Source organism: Sus scrofa, chromosome 4 (genome assembly GCF_054392235.1).
Source record: "Sus scrofa isolate SSC_HxYL_T2T_F1_AM1 chromosome 4, Sscrofa_HxYL_maternal_Yorkshire_Landrace_v2.0, whole genome shotgun sequence".
NCBI lineage: Eukaryota > Metazoa > Chordata > Mammalia > Artiodactyla > Suidae > Sus > Sus scrofa.
In genome coordinates this window covers 40,378,304-40,398,003 of record NC_139386.1, presented here as the reverse complement: position 1 = coordinate 40,398,003, position 19,700 = coordinate 40,378,304, and the positions used below count along the sequence as shown (strand labels likewise).

General features: G+C 45.3%; 1 protein-coding gene across 7 annotated transcripts in view; it reads left to right on the top strand.

Annotated features, from left to right (window-relative positions):
- The window catches only part of PTDSS1 (phosphatidylserine synthase 1), a 77,973-nt gene that overhangs the window by 3,523 nt on the left and 54,750 nt on the right, over nt 1–19,700 (top strand). For all 7 annotated transcript variants that reach the window (XR_014843599.1, XR_014843600.1, XR_014843603.1 and 4 more), the window contains exon 2: nt 10,870–10,961. Coding sequence is in view for 2 of the 7 variants with exons in the window: in XM_021089074.2 (XP_020944733.1) it covers nt 10,870–10,961 (92 nt within the window). In the remaining 5 variants the exon portion in view is untranslated. The remainder of the gene's footprint in view (nt 1–10,869; nt 10,962–19,700) is intronic.

The window sequence follows — 19,700 nt, the reverse complement described above, 5'->3', positions numbered from 1 at the left end:
AGCAACTAGGCCAACTCGCTGTTAAATCATAGCGTTGACATCTCCAGTCTCTATCAGTCTCATTCACAATAAAGCCAGATGGTATTGAATCATTCCCCCTAAGATGGGGAAAAGCTCTCGTTTTGCCACATTTTAGGGTAAGTATTTTGAGAAATTAAATGCTTTGGCATATGTCTTACAAGCTTGTTCAGCCAAAGTGGGGTAAGGAGAGAGCCTTTGTGTTAAGCTCAGACTGCCTCCTATTTACTCTTGTTTTCTAGGTTGGTAAACTTGGAAGTGTTGAATGGCCTTAGTTTCAAAAACTCAGGCTTTAGATTTGAAAAAACACCAATATATACTAACTCATTTGAAATTTTTTTTCTTTTTTCTTTTTTTTTTTTTTTTTTTGCTTTTTGTTTAAAGCCGTACCTGCAGCATATGGACTTTCCCAGACTAGAGGTCAAATCAGAGCTGCACCTGCCGGCCTATACCACAACCACAGCAATGCCAGATCTGAGCCACGTCTGTGACCTATACCACAGCTCATGGCAATGCCGGATCCTTAACCCACTGAGCGAGGCCAGGGATTGAACCCGCGTCCTCATGGACACAAGTTGGATTCATTTCCACTGCACCACAAAGGGAACTCCCTATACTAACTCATATTCGGAGAAGCCCATTCTCTCCTCAAGAGGCACCTGGCAGTGAAACAGAGGAATCAAAGTCAGTTCAGTGACATTTGTTTATCAAAAAAATCATCTCTTAACCCAGCAGAGATTGCCTTCCTGCCACTTCCTGCCCTCCAGGGACCATCCACTTACCTAGGTTTCTTCAGGACTTGGAACTGAGGACAAATGGACCGAGTTTTGGTTTATTGAGTTTTATTTATTTGTGATAGTGGTTTTCACTTCATTTCCTTTCGTGGCTTTGGAGCTCCAGCTCTTCATCCAATCTCGGAACCGGAGTTCTACCTTCTGTGTCTCTTTTCTCCTGGATCCCTGCCAGCCTTCCCCAGTCTTTCCCTTTAGACCATATCCATTCCCATTAGGACACGTCTCCTGATACTGCTAATTCAGTTGTCTCGAACCTATTTCCTTTATGTACATCGTGTTCTTTCTCTCCCAATAACAGAAGGCCTGGCTGTCCTAAGTCCGTGACACCAGCAATGTTAAGTGACCTTCCATAGCAGCTGTGTTCTGGGGTCACATCAACCCAGGGGGTGACCAGAGTGCATGCCCTGTGTTAGGGGATGCCCTTTAAAGAGGTCCAGAAAACAGCAGTTGTAACAGTTCTCTTCCTCACTTCTTTTGAATCGTATTTCTTATTGGATTTAAATGAGCGTCTTTTTATACCCTTTCTTATCCTTATTTCTGACATTTTATGTTCTTAACTAGAGTATATATATATTTATTTATTGTCTTTTTAGAGCCACACTCGCGGCATATGGAGGTTCCCAGGCTAGGGGTCTAATTGAAGCTGTTGCTGCCGGCCTACGCCAGAGCCGCAGCAACACCAGATCTGAGCCGCATCTGCAGCCTACACCACAGCTCACCGCAACGCCAGATCCTCAATCCACTGAGCGAGGCCAGGGATCGAACCCGCAATCTCATGGTTCCTAGTCGGATTTGTTTCCTCTGCGCCACGACGGGAACTCCCTAGAGTATACAGTTATTGAAGGGGAAAAGGTGTCTTATATTTCTTTGGGGTCTTCTGTAATAAATAAGCACCTGGGTGAGTTGCATATTTATTTGATTTAGAGGATGCTTACCTCATGTAAGCAACTGCTGCCTAGTGCTCAGCGTTTTAGATATAATTGTATTAGCAAATGCAATACCGTTTATCTTCTGATAGAATCCCTTTAGCCCCCGATTTCTGTAGGGAAGTTAACAGATTTTTTTTAGTTTCGGCAAATCCAGAAGCCAGGACTCATCCAGGCAGCTAGGACTGTGTCCTGGGCCCTAGATCCTGGCATCCCACTTAATTTAGTTCCAGCCCAGCTTTCTGCCATCCTAGAGTTCTCCTAGTTCCTCTTCACCAGTTCCAGTTGGTCCTTACTAGCTCCTAGTGCTGCGCTCCTCTGCGCACGACCAGGCTTTAGATCAGCAAACCCCCAGCTCTTTGGGGCTCTCCCAGGCCTTGACTCCGTCTCCTTCCAGCCCATCCTCTACGCTGCTTTCTTCATGACCTTTCAATGTCAAGCTCATGATCTCGAGTCAGAGCTCCACCTGCCAGCCTGCACCACAGCCACAGCAACTCAGGATTCCAAGCTGCATCTGTAACCTACACCACCGCTCACTGCAATGACGGATCCTTAAACCACCGGAGGGAAGGCAGAGATCGACCCCACATCCTCTTGGATACTTGTCGGGTTCATAACCTACTGAGCTACCACGGGAACTCCCCCAAGACACCTTTCTTAATTGTTCTAGGAAGCACAGAGGAAGAAATGTTTATATACTTCCAAACAGCTTTGATTATTGTAGCTCTCCTGTTGTATCTGTTTCTGTGTCAGTTTCTCCAGGTCACATCATTACAGAATACACACCCAGGAAGTGTTAGATGAGTCAAATATTAAAAAAAACAATAAGAAAATGTTTTAATAAAATCACTCTTTTAGTGGATAGCTGAGCTCTGATTCTTAAAAAGGATCATGACTTTCTCTAAAATGAAACGAGTGTCGTTCTCAAAAATAATTCCAAAGCTAGTCAACATCAGTCCATCTTGTAACCTGGGACTGAGGTTTCCATGGGGAGGGAGGATCGATACGACTAGCCTCATAAATATGACCCTACCTGTGTGTCTCGGTTTCAAAGATTCCTGCGAAAGAGATGGAAAGGAGAAGATGAGGTGGCTGAAGCAGGGATGGGGGGGTCGGGGGAGGGGAGGAGTCAAGTTAACAGCCTTAGGAGTCGGGATAAAGAGTTCTTACCCTGCCTGGCCTCCTGGGGACAGACAGTCTGGTCTAAAGATTGTAGGTGAAAGAATGGAGTTTGTCTCGTCCCCCTACCCCCGACCCCATCTCCTTCCTTACCCATTGTCTGTAGCCTGCTGTTCGAGGTTAAGAGTCTGAGCTCAGGAGTTCCAGTCGTGGCTCAGTGAAAATGAATCGGACTAGAATCCATGAGGACGCAGATTCGATCCCTGGCCTCACACAGTGGATTAAGGATCCGGCATTGCTTTGAGTTGTGGTGGAGGTCGTAGACGCAGATCTGGCATTCCTGTAGCTGTGGCGTAGGCCGGTGACTATAGCTTTGATTCGACCCCTGGCCTGGGAACCTCCGTATGCCACAGGCTCGGCCCTAAAAAGACAAAAAAGACCCCCCCCCCAAAAAAAAAGGGAATCTGAGTTCAGGAGTTCCCCTTGTGGCGCTGTGGAAATGAATCTGAATAGCACCCATGTAGATGTGGGTTCCATCCCTGGCCTCGGCTCTGTGGGTTAAGGATCCGGTGTTGCCATGAGCTGTGGTGTAGGTCACAGATGTGGCTCGGATCCCGATTAGCTGTTGCCTGTGGTGCAGGCTGGAAGCTGTAGCTCTGATTTGACCCCTAACCTGGGAACTTCCATATGCCTTGGGTGTGGTCCTCAAAAGCAAAAAAAGAATCTGGGTTCAGCACTTTTTCTTTTTTTTTCTTTTTTTAGGGCCACACCCGTGGCAGATGGAGGTTCCCAGGCTAGGGGGTCTAATCGGAGCTGGAGCTGCCAGCCTATGCCACAGCCTCAGAAACATGGCTGCGTCTGCAACGTACACACAGCTCACGACAACGCTGGATCCTAAACCCGCTGATCGAGGTCAGGGATCGAACCTGCAACTTCATGGTTCCTAGTCAGATTAGTTTCTGCTGCACCACGATGGGAACTCCAGCACTTTTTCTGAGTGCAAAGTTAAAAACCTCAGGGTTTTCCATCCACTTGTCCTGATTTTAGGATTCTCTCTGGATAGTGACATGTACTGAAACAGGGATGACAGGAGTTGAAGTCTTTGAGTATTTGATTGGTCCCTCAGCATGGGGACAGGAAAGTCACTGTCAGTGGACCTGCGGGCTCAGGCTGTGATTCCCCTAGCCACTTGCTCTGTCTGGCACCTCCACATGGAGAAGGTCTGCTCTGTGCCAGGTGAATTGCTGGACACCAGAGGTACCACAGGCGAATAAGACGGAACCTTAAATTACAGTCTTACTGTAATCTGTCCATGTGGTATTTTCACTTTATATGGTCAGGGCTATCCTAGCCAGCCCGCTTCTGGAGCTCCTCCTAAATTTAGCAGCACAGGGAAAAGGACTTTGCCTCTCTAAGCTCGTGTGTCTGTATCATACCAGTCAGTGTAGCAATCTTGACCTAGAGCCAGATTCCAGAAGCCCTGGCACCTGCTTGTTCTCTGCCTCTATTTGTGTGCAGCTGGGCCAGATAAAGCAAGAGCTTTATTTTCCTCATCCTTCAAGTAAAGATTATACCCCCACACAGAACGGTGGAGCAGTTAAACAGAATGCGAGCTGGGAAAAGTCTTAGGAGCATCTAGAGACCCGGAGGCTTGTTGTTAGGTGTCTCAACAGCCCTAGGAGAGAGGTCAGGGCGTTGTCACAGCATTGCGCTGGGAAGCTTGACGTTCTTGTATCGATTTATTTTTCTGTTTCTATACAGCAAAATGTCTTAGTTGAGCAAGAACGCTGAGGCTAGGGAAAGTCAAGATGGGGCCGGGGAGGCGTCTGGCGGAGTTCCTGTTGTGGCGCAGCGGAAATGAATCTGACTAGGAACCATGAGGTTGCGGGTTCGATCCCTGGCCTCGCTCAGTAGGTTAAGGATCTGGCATGGCCATGAGCTGTGGTGTAGGTCAAAGATGTGGCTTGGATCCTGTGTTGCTGTGGCTGTGGTGTAGACTGGCAGCTGTGGCTCTGATTCAGCCCCTAGCCCAGGAACTTTCGTGTGATGCAAGTGCAGCCCTAAAAAGCAAAAAAAAAAAAAAAAAAAAAAAGAGAGAGAAAGAGAGAGAGAGATGGGGGCCTGGCAGCTCTGACCGAAGGTTAGGATCTTCCTTGGGAAGTGGGAGCCACGTTGCTCCCTGGCAAAGCCTGAGGAGCAGTAATAATCCCTGAACAGGGGCCAGTCATGTGTGAACAATCGAGGTGTTTGTTTTGGGGGAGTTTGTTAGGTTAATCAGAGATTGTTCCAGCAAATTAAAAACTTTTCTCCCAGCCCAAAGTTATACTAAGATAGGGAGTTCCCCTTATGGCACAGTGGAAATGAATCTGGCTAGTATCTATGAGGATGTGGGTTCCATCCCTGGCCTCACTCAGTGGGTTAAGGATCCGGTGTTGCCATGAGCTGTGGTGTAGATCACAGATGCGGCTTGGATCCTGTGTTGCTGTGGCTGTAGCATAGACCAGCAGCCATAGCTCTGATGTGACCCCAGCCTGAAAGCTTCCATATGCTGTGGGTGCAGCCCTAAAAAAAAAAAAAAGAAAGAAAAAGTTATACTAAGATAATAATTTAATTTTATTTATAAAATTTATTTATATGTTTACTTATTTATAACATTGCTCAACATTTATAAAATTTGCAATTTCATTATCACGCTCTCAAGTTCTTATACATTGAATGTTGATGTATCATTAACTTTTTTGGAAAGTGACATGTCTACATTGCTTAAAATCCAAGGTACCCCAAAGGGTATATGGTGAAAAGTCCCCCCCCCCCCCACTCTTTGATTCTCTCTGGAGAAAACCACTGTCACCATTCGTTGGGTGGATTTTTGGAGACGCACAATGCAGCTGTGAGCACAAGTTACCAGTTATGTATACATACACATGCTCCCAGATTTTGCACAAGTGGCTTTCTGTACTCGCTCTTCTGCAACTTGCTTGGTTTACTTCATGACTACTTAAATTATTCTGTATCAGCTGATGAGCAAAATGCTTCTTTATTCTTTTTTATGGCTGCCTAATACTCATCACGAGGCAGAGCCATTACTGACTTCATTAATTCCCATTTGGGCAGACATTTAGTTGTTTCCAAGTTTTGCTGTCTACAAAGGAAGGATACGTTGTACCTATGTCACTTTTGCAAACATGACAGTATGTTGGTGAGATAAATTCCCATGTATGGAATTCCCGAGTCCCAGGGTATATGCATTTATAAATTAATATGTTGCCAGATTACCCTCCAGAAAGGTGATGTTAATTTATACTACTACCAACAGCACCTGCTTATTTCTGCATATCCCCACCAGCTCAGTCTTTAAATTGTTACTTTTGTCCATAAGGTAGATGAAAAAAATGGTCTCTCTGTGTTTTTGTTTTTTTTATTTTGTTTTTTAGGGCCACATTTGCCCCATATGGAAGTTCCTAGGCTATGGGTCAAATCAGAGCTACAGCTGCCACCCTATGCCACAGGCACAGCAAAGCAGGATCTGAGTTGAGTCTGCAACCTACACCATAGTTCACGGCAATGCTGGATCCTTAACCCACTGAGCGAGTCCAGGGATCAAACCCACATCCTCATGGATACTAGTTGGGTACGTTAACCTCTGAGCAATGAAGGGAATGCCTCTCTGTGTTGTTTTAATTTGTCCATCTCTCACCATGAACAAGGTTGAGCGTCTCTTCTTCACTCACCTGAGAGCAACTGGATTTTTCTACTCTATGAACTGTCTCTTCAAATCCTTTGCCCATTTTTCAGTTTGTTTTTCTTTGTCTATTTGTTGTTCTTTCTTTTAATTGATTTGGGGGGGGGGGTTGAAATTAGGGGAATTAACCCTTTGCCTTCGTATAAGTTGCAAACATTTTTTTCCAAGTTTATCGCTTTTCCTTTGATTTTGTTACTGACTTATTTGGCATGCAGATTTATCCACTTTTTCCTTTATGACTTCAGGTTTTGTGTCATACCTTAGAATGGTCTTCCCCACTCTGAGGTGGTTGTGTTTGAGGTTTTTTTTTAGGGGGGCACACTTAAAGCATATGGAGGTTCCCAGGCTAGGGGTCCAAACAGAGCTACAGCTGCCAACCTATGCCAAAGCCACAGCAATGCCAGATCTGAGCCACGTCTTCGACCTACACCACAGCTCGTGGCAACACCAGATCCTTAACCCACTGTGCGAGGCCAGGGATCGAACCTAAAACCTCATGGTTCCTAGTCACATTCATTTCTACTGCACCACAACAGGAACATTGAAGTTTTTGTTCTTTGTTTTATTCTTCCATCATTTCTTCTAGAATTTTGTTTTTACTTTTAATTCTTTGAATCACCTGGAGTGTGTGTGTGTGTGCGTGTGTGTGTGTGTGTGTGTGTGTGCATATTTTAAAAAATTTTTTATTACTATTTTTTTTGATGGCCACACTTGTGGCATATGGAAGTTCCTGGGCCAGGGATTGGATCTGAGCCTCCACAACACTGGATCCTTTAACTGACTATGCTGGGCTGGGCATTGAACCTGCCCTTCCACCGCCACTCGAGCCACTGTATTTGGGTTCTTAACCCACTGTGCCACAGGGGGAACTCCAAGAATATATTTTGCTATAAAGTATGAGTTATAGGACTCCCATCTTCTTTTCCTAGGCAACAGTTATTTGTATTAGCTTTGTTTTTATTTTGTAACTCACAAGTTGCGTGCCTGTCAAACTCTCTCATGCCATACCTGCGCATCTAACATGAGTCAGATTGATTTAAGATGACAGAGAGATTTTATGGAGCAGTTTGGCAGAGAGGAAAGATTGTCATCTTCAGCGTCCGGCAAGCCTGGTTTTCAGTGCTGGCTCTGCAACTTCTTACCTACACTATCTTGGGCAATTTACTCAACCCGTCTGAACCTTTGTCACCTCATCTGTTAAGATGGGGTTGATAATACCCCGTTTTGCAAATGGGTTATGACAATTAGAGATAATGTTTACTAGCTGCCTGTTCAGTGCCTGGCACACAGTAGGCATTTGATAAACAGGAGCTGTTGTTATTCCTGTCATCATTAGGTGGTGTGGGTCTGAACGAGGTCATTGCATCCCCACCCCACATGGGTAGCCGTTCTTCAGCAAAAGCTGGTGTGTCTGAAAATTGCTTATGAGTCTTCCTTGCATAAGTCCAAGGGCATGGCAGGTGCCCCACTAATGGTTGGACTGATAAGTTGCCTTCCGAACCGCTGGGCGGTTTCATTGGTAGGATGTCTGTTAAAGTAAGATTGCACTTTGCTGCAAGAGAAAGTCTTTCTGATTGTGTAGTTTGGTTTTGTAATCAGATCTTTGGCGTTAACAGTCTAGCACTATTTCACCAGAATTAGTTTAGTGCTATTTATTTGAGTGCCATATGATGATCTTAGAAATGTCTAAGAGCCGTATGATCTCTTATTGCAAGCCTTATGTTCAATCCTGCCCTAAGTTTAGAACTCATCTCATCGGATGCAGAAACTTAGCATCCTAAACAGAAATTGATATCTAAGTTAACTTCTGCTTTTTTTTTTTTTTTAGGGCCACACCCACAGAATATGGAGGTTCTCGGGCTAGGGGTCTAATCGGAGCTGTTGCTGACAGCCTATGCCACAGCAACTGGAGATCCGAGCCGCATCTGTGACCTACACCACAGCTCCCGGCAATGCCAGATCCTTAACCCACTGAGCGAGGCCAGGGATCAAACCCACAACCTCATGGTTCCTAGTCGGATTTGTTTCCTCTGCGCCACAGTGGGAACTCCAATTAACTTCTGCTTTTTAACCACCATCCCGGAACCCAGTCCTTAACTGGGTAATTCATTATTGTTTCATTCCATACCTCTTCATACATGTTTTCTGATGCTCTAGATTTTTTTTCTCTTAAGCAAACTTGGTTTTCATTTAAGATTTTGGGGACCTGTTTCTTTTACTAATATTTAATCTAAATTTAGTATCTGTCTTTTGAAAACTCTTATAGTACAGTCCTTCTCCAGATCAATCTAACTTCTTTTCTCATTTTTAAATGTATTGTGACTAGTCTCAATATTGCTAAACTATCTCCTTCCATTCTGTTTTGTCTCACATTCTCTTTCTAGTCACCTGCATCTTTTTTAACTGCAATACTGAACTTCCCTCTCCCAAACTTCTGAATAATTTAAAAGATCTTAACTGTCTTATATTTCTTACTTTCTTTCTTTTTATCTTGCTTTTTTCCTTTTTTGTCTATTTAGGGCCACACCTGCAGCATATGGATGTTCCCAGTTGGAGCTGTAACTGCTGGCCTACCTACAGCACAGCTCACGGTAACGCCGGATCCTTAACCCACTGAGCAAGGCCAGGGATCAGACCTGCGTCTTCATGGATACTGGTCAGATTTGTTTCTGCTGAGCCACGATGGGAGCTCCCAACTGTCTTATATTTCTATTTTCATACTTTTGCTTGCTTCTCTGAGCCCCAAATCTAGACTCCTTTAAATATAAATTGTCAAAGCCTAAATTTCTCACTAGCAATGTTAAGAAAATGTCTGTTTGGGAAATTTGACTTGGTTTTAAAACAATAAATTTTCTTCTGTAATCAGTAGTCAGTCCAGAAATATCTATCAGGCGCCTATTGTGTACGAGGCCCTGAGTAACTCCCTGGCTTCAGGAATTTACTTTCCACAGGGAGGACAGATAACATATAGACCAAAAAATGGAATCCTTTTGGTTACTGGGGTTAAGGAGGAGTTAAAAAAAGTAATACATTAAGAGCGACCAGGCAGGAGTTCCCTTGTGGCTCAGAGGTAACGAACCCGAGCAGTATCCATGAGGATGTGGGTTGGATCCCCCACCTCACTCAGTGGGTTAAAGATCTGGCATTACCATGAGCCATGGTGTAGGTTGCAGACACGGCTCTGATCCCGAGTTGCTGTGGCTGTGGTGTAGGGTGGCAGCTGCAGCTCCGATTCAACTCCTAGCCTAGGAACCTCCATGTGCCACAGGTGTGGCCCTTAAAAGCAAAAAATAAAAAGTAGAAATAAAAGACTAGGCAGGGAAGGAAGAAAGCGTGTCTCCTTTCTTATTGATTTTTTTTTTTTTTTTTGCTTCTGCTCTGAGTTTCAGTCTTGTATATTGTTTCCTCTTCACTTTTACCATTATTTACTGGTGCTTTCTGATTACGCTGTTTTGCCCTGCTTTCATTCATCCCTTAGGTAGCCAGCTGCCCATATGTACTATATTGACTATGTAATCTCCTTGAATTATGCCCTTCTTCCTTAAAGCCTTATCTTTCCTTTCTGATTTTCCAACAGTTTCTTTGCCACAGTCTGTATAATGAAAGTCATCTTTAGTTATCTTTTGAAACCAAAAGGCATATCTCCAAAATTAACCCTACCTTTTGACATCCTGGGTATGTATGTATGTATGTATGTAGTTATTTATTTATTTATTTTTAAAGAATGGTGACTCTTAAATACTTTGTGGAAGTAGAATATGTGTTGGTGTATAAGGCTACCAATCCCCTTTCTTATAGGAACTGGACTTTACTTTGAGATTGCATTATTTTAGGAAACGATGGCACATAGTCAATAGTGTGTATCAAAACTTAGCTCAGCCAAATCAAATTAGCCCTCCCCAGGTTTTTTTTTGGGAGGGGGGTGTTGTTCATTTTTGCTTTTTAGGGCTGCACTCGTGGCCTATGGAGGTTCCGAGGTTAGGGGTCGAATCTGAGCTATAGCTGCCAGCCTACACCACAGCCACAGCAACGCAAGATCTGAGCCGTGTCTGCAACCTACACCATAGCTCATGGCAACACCAGATCCTTAACCCACTGAGCAAGGCTGGGGATCAAACCCACAACCTCGTGGTTCCTAGTCAGATTCATTTCCGCTTCACCACAACGGGAGCTCCCATCCCCCAGTTTTTAGAACATGGAACTCTTATTCCTTCTAGGCTGACTGTTTAGATTCGAAAATGAATACTCAGTGTTCCTTTTCTGTTTTCAGGGATGACTCTGTCCCAGAAGACAACATCTGGAGGGGTATCCTCTCTGTAATTTTCTTCTTTCTTATCATCAGTGTCCTAGCTTTCCCCAATGGTAAGTGATGTCATGCTTTATCATATTTCTCATGTGCGTTGTGCCCTTGTGGGTATTTTTGACATGCATGTCATCTGGCAGGTGAAACTAGAGGGTGGAATTAAAAAAGACTCTGAGTGTTGCACGGTGCTCAGGGGCACAGGCTCTGGGGGCAGACCGCCCATTCTGCCACTTCCCAGCTCTGCCCCTCTGTCTCTCTGTGAATCAGAGAGAAGTGCTGTTGTAAGGGTGAACTAAATGAATACATGCAAAATGCTCTGACCAGTGACTGACAAACCGTAAGCTCTCAGTGGATGTCAACTGTTGTTGCTATTTTGGTTATGATCGGCCAAGTCCTAAAATACTCAATTCCGGTTCAGTTACTCCTTTTTGCTAAGGGCAGTCAGTGCTCTAATGAGCATTTAAGTAATATGTTGTCCTAAGTGATCTTCTTATCACCATAAACTTTGCTGGAATGTGAGTTTTCTTGATCAGGTAAGGAAAAAAGTGCAGTTATTACCATGAATTTTTCCCTGATCATGATCATAGAGTGAGGCAAAAGCCTTGGTTTAAGAAATTAATTTGATGGGGAGTGCCCTCTGTGGCACAGGGTTAAGGATCGGGCATTGCTGCAGCTGTGGCATAGGTTGCAGCTGCAGCTCAGATTCTCAGGATTCTCAATCACTGGCCCTCGAACTTCCATAGGTCTCAGGGGTGGCTGGAAAAAAAAAAGAAGTTAATTTGGTGGGATTTCCTGGTGGCCTAGCAGATCCAGTGTTGTCATTGATGTAACTTGGCAGGAAAAAAAAAGCAATAGAAACCAGTTTGGTGTTCTGCCGTACTTAAGATTCATCCCTTTTCTCTGAATTGTTCTTTATAGGTTGCTTTATTTTTTTCTTATTCCCCTCCCTGGAATAGTGTCTCATTATTCTCTGCAAGTGATTCCTAAATGCTCACTTTTTTGTATCCTGTTTCTTTTGCACTTAGAATGTTTTGTGACTGTTTCAGTCTTTTTTTATGAGCTGTGCTCCAGGGGCCCAACTCAAGTTTTAAATATGATTCTTTAACATGTGCTTCTTTGGAGTTCCTGTCATGGCTCAGCAGTAACGAACCTGATTAGTATCCATGAGGACACAGGTTCGATCCTTGGCCTGGCTCAGTGGGTTAAGGATCCAGCATTGCTGTGGCGTAGGCCAACAGCTGCAGCCAAAGAAAAGAAAAAGAAAAAAGGAAAAGAAAAATCGACAGCTAGATAGAGATAGGCAGGGTAAAATATGTGGGAAGGGGTGAGGTGCCTTCATGCCCTGTTCCCAGGGCCACTCTCCCCAAGTCTCCACCAACCCAGCAGCTTTCTAAACCCCACCTTTTTGGTTTCTATGGAGGCTTCGTTACATAGATTTGATTGATTAACTCTTTGGCCATTGGCAATTGATTTGACCTCCAGCTCCTACCCCTCCCCAAAGTTCAGGGATGTGGGATTTTGAGGGTTCCTGCCTTCTAATAACATAGTTGACTCCATGGCCACCAGCCCCCATCCTGAGCTGCTTTCCAAAAGTCACCTCATTAACGTAACAGAAGACACTTACCACTCTCATTACTTAGGAAATTCCAAAGATTTTGGGACTTCTGTCCAAAAAAGGAGACAGGGCCAAAGACGAAATACTTACCTCTTAATGTATAAATCACTATATCACACACGGCAAGCCCTTCAGGCTTTCCAAAATTCTGGCAGTGGGATTTTGTTCTGTATTCTTGTGGGGTTATGGGGTAGCATGATAATCTGGCCAGTAAAACTGTGACTCTGAATCCTTCAGGGAATGGCTTGTTCTTGATAGCCAAATTATTTGGCAGCTGAGTTTAGCTCTCCAACCACTCAAGCTTTTAGATTAAATTTTATTTTTATTTCTTTTTTATTTATAGTGAAAACTTCTCAAGATATGAAAAACCTCTGTCTTAGTGCAGCTGCTGTGGTAGAATACCATAGACTGGGTGGCTTAAATAGCTGTGGCAAGGATTCCTCTCTAGCTGTGAACCAGTGAAACCAAGCAAGTTCTGTGCTTAACTGAATACAATGCTGGGTGAGACATTCTCATCCCAGGAAAGAGAAACAGGAAAGAAGGAAGGGGTGACAAGTCCCAGGCAAACTCTATGAGATCTCAAGGCTCAAGAATAACCCTGTTTGGCTTGATGCTCTGCCTTCCAGACCCACTGGGGCTGTGGTCTGACTCCACAGCTCTGCTGAATGCAGGTCACACCCCCATGGCTCCAGCAGACTCTTCCTCCCTGGCTCTGCTGGGTGTTGGGTCCTTTGAAACCAAAGCAGGGGCCATTCTCCTCCCCTCCCCCGATGGCCCTGGGGTGGAAGCGACAGCCTGGATGATCTCTGAGTCACCTCGGAGTCCTTCTTCCCACATCCCTTTTTTTTTTTTTTTTGTCTTTTTGCCATTTCTTGGGCCACTGCTTAGGCATATGGAGGTTCCCAGGCTAGGGGTCTAATCGGAGCTGTAGCCACCGGCCTACACCAGAGCCATAGCAACTCAGGATCCAAGCTGTGTCTGCAACCTACACCATAGCTCACGGCAACGCCAGATCCTTAACCCACTGAGCAAGGCCAGGGATGGAACCTGCAACCTCATGGTTCCTAGTCGGATTCGTTAACCACTGAGCCATGACGGGAACTCCCCTTCTTCCCACATCTTAAAGGATAACATAGTCACAGCCAAGTAGCTCTATGTTTTGGCCCTGTAGGTTCTGGGAGGTCCAACAGTCTAACCCTTGGAAATTAGAATTTCAATGTATGGGAGTTCCCATCATGGCTCAGTGATTAATGAACCCGACGGTATCCATGAGGACTTGGGTTTGATCCCTGGCCTTGCTCTGTGGGTTAAGGATTGGGCGTTGCCGTGAGCTGCGGTGTAGGCCGCCATCTGTAGCTCTGATTTGACCCCTAGCCTGGGAACCTCCATATGCCGTGGATACAATCCTAAAAAAACAAACAAAAAAAAAACTTTCAATGTACGAATTTGGGAGGGATGCAGACACTCAGTGTATAGCATCTGCATACCTTATGCAGGTATGACCAACATAGTTTGGCCTTTCTACAGTGGTGGAGAGTTTTGATAATAACATAGTTATTGGGGTATGAAGGTCAGAGAGTCATAGTGGGACTAGGTCATGCAATGAGGGGGAATTGACTATGCTCTGGAATCCGCTTTCTAGGACACGTCCTCAGTGTTAAAAGCTTTTTTAGCTATTTGCCAGCTTTCTTTTTCCTCCTACTTCCAACACACAGCATCTCAGGATTTTAGGTTTAGGGAGAACTTGGACCTTATCGGACCCATCCGCTCCTTCAAGGGCGTCGTGTGGTAGTGCAGCCCAAGTGGCCACATGGGGCATCAAGGGAACCCCCCAGCTGCTGGTCCCCCTGAGCTGTGGAACCTGGCCTCACGAAGGTGGCCTAAGAATACAGCCCAAACAGAGCAGGGAGGAAGCTGCATCTCAGGTCGGATGCCACCTCAAGGCCTGTGGCCCCCTAAGCCCTGAGGGAGGGTGTGTAGGTGACCTTCAGGGGGTGGGGACCTCAGCCTCCTCAGCCATTCTGTACCCCGTGAAGGTCTGCTGGTACTTCCCCACCGTCACTAGATGTCATGACCGATATTGTCTGTGTCCTCTCTTCCTGTTTCTTTCTCATCTCATCTGTCCTTACTGTCCTTTTTAAAAATGTTTATCTTATTTAAATCAGCCAATTCAGAGCATAGTATGTGCTTGGGAAGGTGATCAATCCAAAGCCATCAGGTCTGTTCTTTAAGTCTGCAACTTTCTTTGGCTATGTGTTAATTGTTGCTTAGTTCTTCATGCTGCTGCCTTTGTGTGTGTGTGTGTGTGTGTGTGTGTGTGTGTCTTTAGGGCTGCACACGCAGTGTATGGAGGTTCCTAGGCTAGAGGTCGAATCAGAGCTACAGCTGCTGGCCTATGCCACAGCCACAGCAACGCCAGATCCTTAACCCACTGAGTGAAGCCAGGGATGGAACTTGCAACCTCATGGTTCCTAGTCAGATTCATTTCCGCTGCGCCATAATAGGAACTCCTCTTCATGCTTCTTGAAGGTTTCTTTTTGCTTTTTTTTTTTAAATTAAACTTTATATATATATAGAGAGAGAGAGTTGATTTTTCTATATAAACCTTATATATATGTGTGTAGTTGATTTACAGTCGTGTTACACAAATATATATATATGTACACAAATATTCTTTTGCAGATTCTTTTTGCCTATCACAACCTGTGCAATAAGTATAGTTCCTTGTGCTATTCACGAGGTCCTTGTTAAACTTGCCTTTTTTTTGAGTATAATTAATTTACAATGTCATGTTAGTTTCAGGTGTATAGCACAGTGATTCAGTTTTATATATGTATATATATATATTTTTTTTTTCTGGTTCCTTTCCCTATAGATAATTACACCTATGCTCTATCTAGTATAGTTCCCTATGTTCCCTATGCTATGCAGTAGGTCCCTTATTTTTTTTTTTTTTTTGGTCATTTTAAGGCCGCACCCACAACATATGGAAGTTCCCAGGCTCGGGGTCTAATCGGAGCTGTAGCTGCAGGCCTACACCACAGCCATAGCAGCACCAGATCTGAGCTGTGTCTACAACCTACACCACCGCAACACTGGATCCTTAACCCACTGAGTGAGGCCAGGGATCAAACCCGAAACCTCATGGTTCTTAGTCAGATGCATTTCTGCTGCGCCACGATGGGAACTCCCAGGAGGTCCTTGTTAAACAACTTGCTATTTCTAAGAAGCATTTTGGAAGTTTGAGGGTTCCCTACCATCAGTGTCTTGGTAGCTGTGATTGTATCTTCATCCCTTGCACGGAGCTTTGGCAGGAGCTGGGCTTTGGGGCTTCATTCGTGGACATTTTTCTTAAGGTTCCAAAAGCCCTGAAGGTTGGGGAGTTAAATCTGTTGGACATCATGTTTTGCATGACTTCTGCTGATGTTTTCCTCTCTTCCCCATGAAGCCCTTGTGTCTTCAAAGTCCACTTAACGGGCTCAGTCTCTCGTGGTGGGACTGGGCTTTTGCTTTCCTTTTGGAAAGATAAACCTTGTTTGTTTTATGCTCTTCTTATCCTGGCTTCCCCAGACTTTGGGAGGCACACCAAGCAGGGAGGACCCACAGGGCTCCTCCAGTTCAGCCTGCTTGGTTTCCTGCTGAGAAAACCGAACCCAAGGCCATCAGTCATCCCTGAGCACCACCTGGCCGGGGATGCCAGCCTGGTGGTGGGGCCCCAGCGCCCACCCATTCCTATAGGCACCCTGGTCTTTTCTCATAGTAGGCCCATCATGAGGTGTTTCATCGTTGCTTTCTCTATGTTTCAGTCTCCCTCTGCTTCTCCTTCTCTCGGTCACTCTCTGGCTTTTCTCATCTAGAAGCACAGTCCCAGGGCCTTAGTTGACCTGTGCCTGCTGTGCGCTGGACCCCGTGCCCAGCGACCGGTGGTTGTGCCCTGGCTTCAGAGTGCCCGCAGATTGGCAGATTGAATCCAAAGCTTGCCTGCCACCTGTGTGAGCTCACACAGCACTCGTGTCCCAGAGCGGCCAAGGCCAAGGGCTCAGATGTGGGAAAGGACAAAGTCCATTCAGTATCTGTGCACAAAGGATGAGGAGGCCAGGGCAGTGGTGCCTGGAGGGACTCTTGAGGCCACGTGTCCAAAGCAAGCACATCCTGCCTCGTTCTCTAAAGATCCCCTCGACTCCCGCTTTACCTAAGATTAGGAAAACTCTTAAGTTTTCCACATTAACGAATGCTGTGATTGAATAGTTTTAAATTGGGGGTGGCCTTGGGAGGTGCTACAGAGACGATGGGGAGAGCTGGCAGGGCCCCTGGGGAAGGATACCCCTGAGTGTGCAGCTCTCCCCCCATAGCCAGAATTTGGACTCCGGCCCTTGCAGGAGCCACTGTGCCAGGTGGCTCTGAGTGGAAGAAACACGCCTCTTCTTGTCCCAATCTTGTCACCTTGTCTTCCATGCTCCCCACCCTCGGCACGCATTCTCAAATTAAGTAATGAAATGAAGGGGAGAAAGGGAGCCCAGTGTTTACCTTCTCCTTGAAAGGCAGTGCCTTTCAAAGGCACTGGGAAAGTGCCTACAGTGGATGGTGTTCCCAGGATGGCTCTGTTTTGGCAATCTCAAATGCATTTGTCCTTGACCTGGCAAAGGCTGCCCTGAATGTGTAAGTATAGGCCTAAATTTTTTTTTTTTTTTTTTTTTTTTGTCTTTTTGCTTTTTCCAGGGCTGTACCCATAGCATATGGAGGTTCCCAGGCTAGGGGTCTAATTGGAGCTGTAGCTGCCAGCCTATACCAGAGGCACAGCAACTCGGGATACGAGCCGCATCTGTAACACACCACAGCTCACAGCAATGCCAGATGCTTAACCCACTGAGCAAGGCCAGGGATCGAACCTGCAACCTCATGGTTCCAAGTCAGATCCGTTAACCACTGCGCCACGATGGGAACTTCGCCCTCCCTCCTATTTAATCAGGATTTAGGCCACAGGCCTCTTCTCCAACCAGACCTGAGGACAAGCCTTTACAGAGCCTGGTGGGCATCAGAGGCACATCACAAATCTGCAGTGAAGAAACAATTAAAAGAGAAAATAAGATTGTACCTCCTTTGGCTTAGAATGTACCGCTTAGTTGTATGGGGGAGGAGTGGAGACTCAAACCCAAGTCCCCCCTGCCACTTTTTTTTGGGCTGTGCCTGCTGCAGGCCAGGGACCCAGCGCACACCACAGCAGTGCCTGACCCTTAACTACTAGGCCACATGGGAACTCCATAAGTATAGTGTCATTTGATAGTCTACAGGGGAAGTGGCTGGAGTGGGTTCTAGAGTTCCTTCCTTCTGTCCTATAGACAGATAAGGAAGGAGAGGCCCAGGGAAGAGTGGCCTCCGACCTACACATCTTTCCTGCCATCTTCTCTTCTATTCTCTTGGTTCCCTTGAAAAAAAAAAATTTCTGTGCTACTCCCACCTCCTTGTAGCAACTGACACTCCAGGGTCTGTGTCATTTTAACTGTACCACCAGTGCCATTGGAGTGTAATTATAACTGTATCACTCTGTCACCCGAGTGACATTTAGAAACCTGTTGGTCTCCAGTTGGCTGGGAGATTTCTTTCAACAGGTGACCTCTGGGTGCTTGTCCAGCTTCTGAGGGCCTCGTTGAACTGTTCCTCCCCCTTCCCCCGCCCAACCCTCACTGCCCTGCCCTATCCTGTACTCCCAGGTTCGCCCACAGTAGCCTCCCAATAAATGCATGTTGAATTAAGCAATGAATCTGCCAGAAAAAAAAATCACAGAATTAGCCCTCTCCTTTCCTTTGCTCCTCTGCAAGAGAAACACAGCATTTTGAAGAGAGTGAGAGAACTAGTATTTCTTTCTTTTTTTTTTTTTGTATAAAACAGAACTAGTATTTCTTGATTTCTTTCCTAAGTTTATCCTCCTATTGTCCTTTGGCCTCTTCTGGTCTCTCTGAGCCAAGATAGTGCTAATCACATCTCCCTGAGCAGGAAGGCCATCCCGAAGGGGTTCACTAAAGTAAAAAAAAAAAAGTTTTCTTCTCCCCCCACCCCACTTGCCTGCCCCTCAGCCTCCTACTCCACTATTTTTTTTTTTCTTTTTTTCTTTTTAGGGCCACACCTGCAGCACATGGAAGTTCCCAGGCTAGGGGGGTCAAATCGGAGCTGCATCTGCAACCTACACCACAGCTCACGGCAGTGCCTGCTCCTTAACCCACTGAGTGAGGCCAGGGATCAAACCCACATCCTTATGGATACTAGTCGGGTTCTTAACCTGTTGAGGCACAATGGGAACTCCTCCACTACTTTTTTGTGGAAAAAACAAAAATTCTTTCTTAGGCTTGAAATTTGCCCAGAGGTAATTTCATTCACCTTTTCTGGGTTTTTCGTAGAGGAATTTAAATTTTCAAATAATAGTCATTGAATATCCCTCAATTTTGGTTGTCAGTTACACCTCATAAAACTGAAAACGGACAACATTGTAAATCAGCTATATTTTAAATAAATTGATAAATTATAAAAAGCTGAAAAAGGGATAATAAAGAGAAGGGACAGGAGTTCCCGTCGTGGCTCAGTGGTTAACAAATCCGACTAGGAACCATGAGGTTGCGGGTTCGATCCCCGGCCTTGCTCAGTGGGTTAAGGATCTGGCGTTGCCATGAGCTGTGGTATGGGTCACAGACGCGGCTTGGATCCTGTGTTGCTGTGGCTGTGGCATAGGCTGGCGGCTACAGCTCCAATTAGACCCCTAGTCCGGGAACCTCCATATGCCACGGACGCGGCCCAAGAAATGGCAAAAAAATAATAATAATAATAAAAGATAAAAAAAATAATAAAGAGAAGGGACAGAGGAGAGGGCCCCAGGGCACAAATGTGCCATAGCTGGAGAGGCAGCTTCTGACTTTTGTTCAGAATTCCACCTCCCCAGGGTTGGCCCCCAGAACTCAGTTATTCATGGATACGTACTAGCAAGTCTCGCTGTGGTCTTATGTTTTTATTTCTGAGGAAGTGTTTTAAATGCTCCCTGTCTCATGGAAAAGACATTTGGTTTCTGTTTTCTTTTGAAATCAAACTTGCTCTGAGTGTCCGATTGCGAATGATGTATTGTAGACACAAAAACTGATAAGAAAGTAAAATGTAGTTTTTCAATGTGCCTTATAGGAAAACCGCATTTATGAAC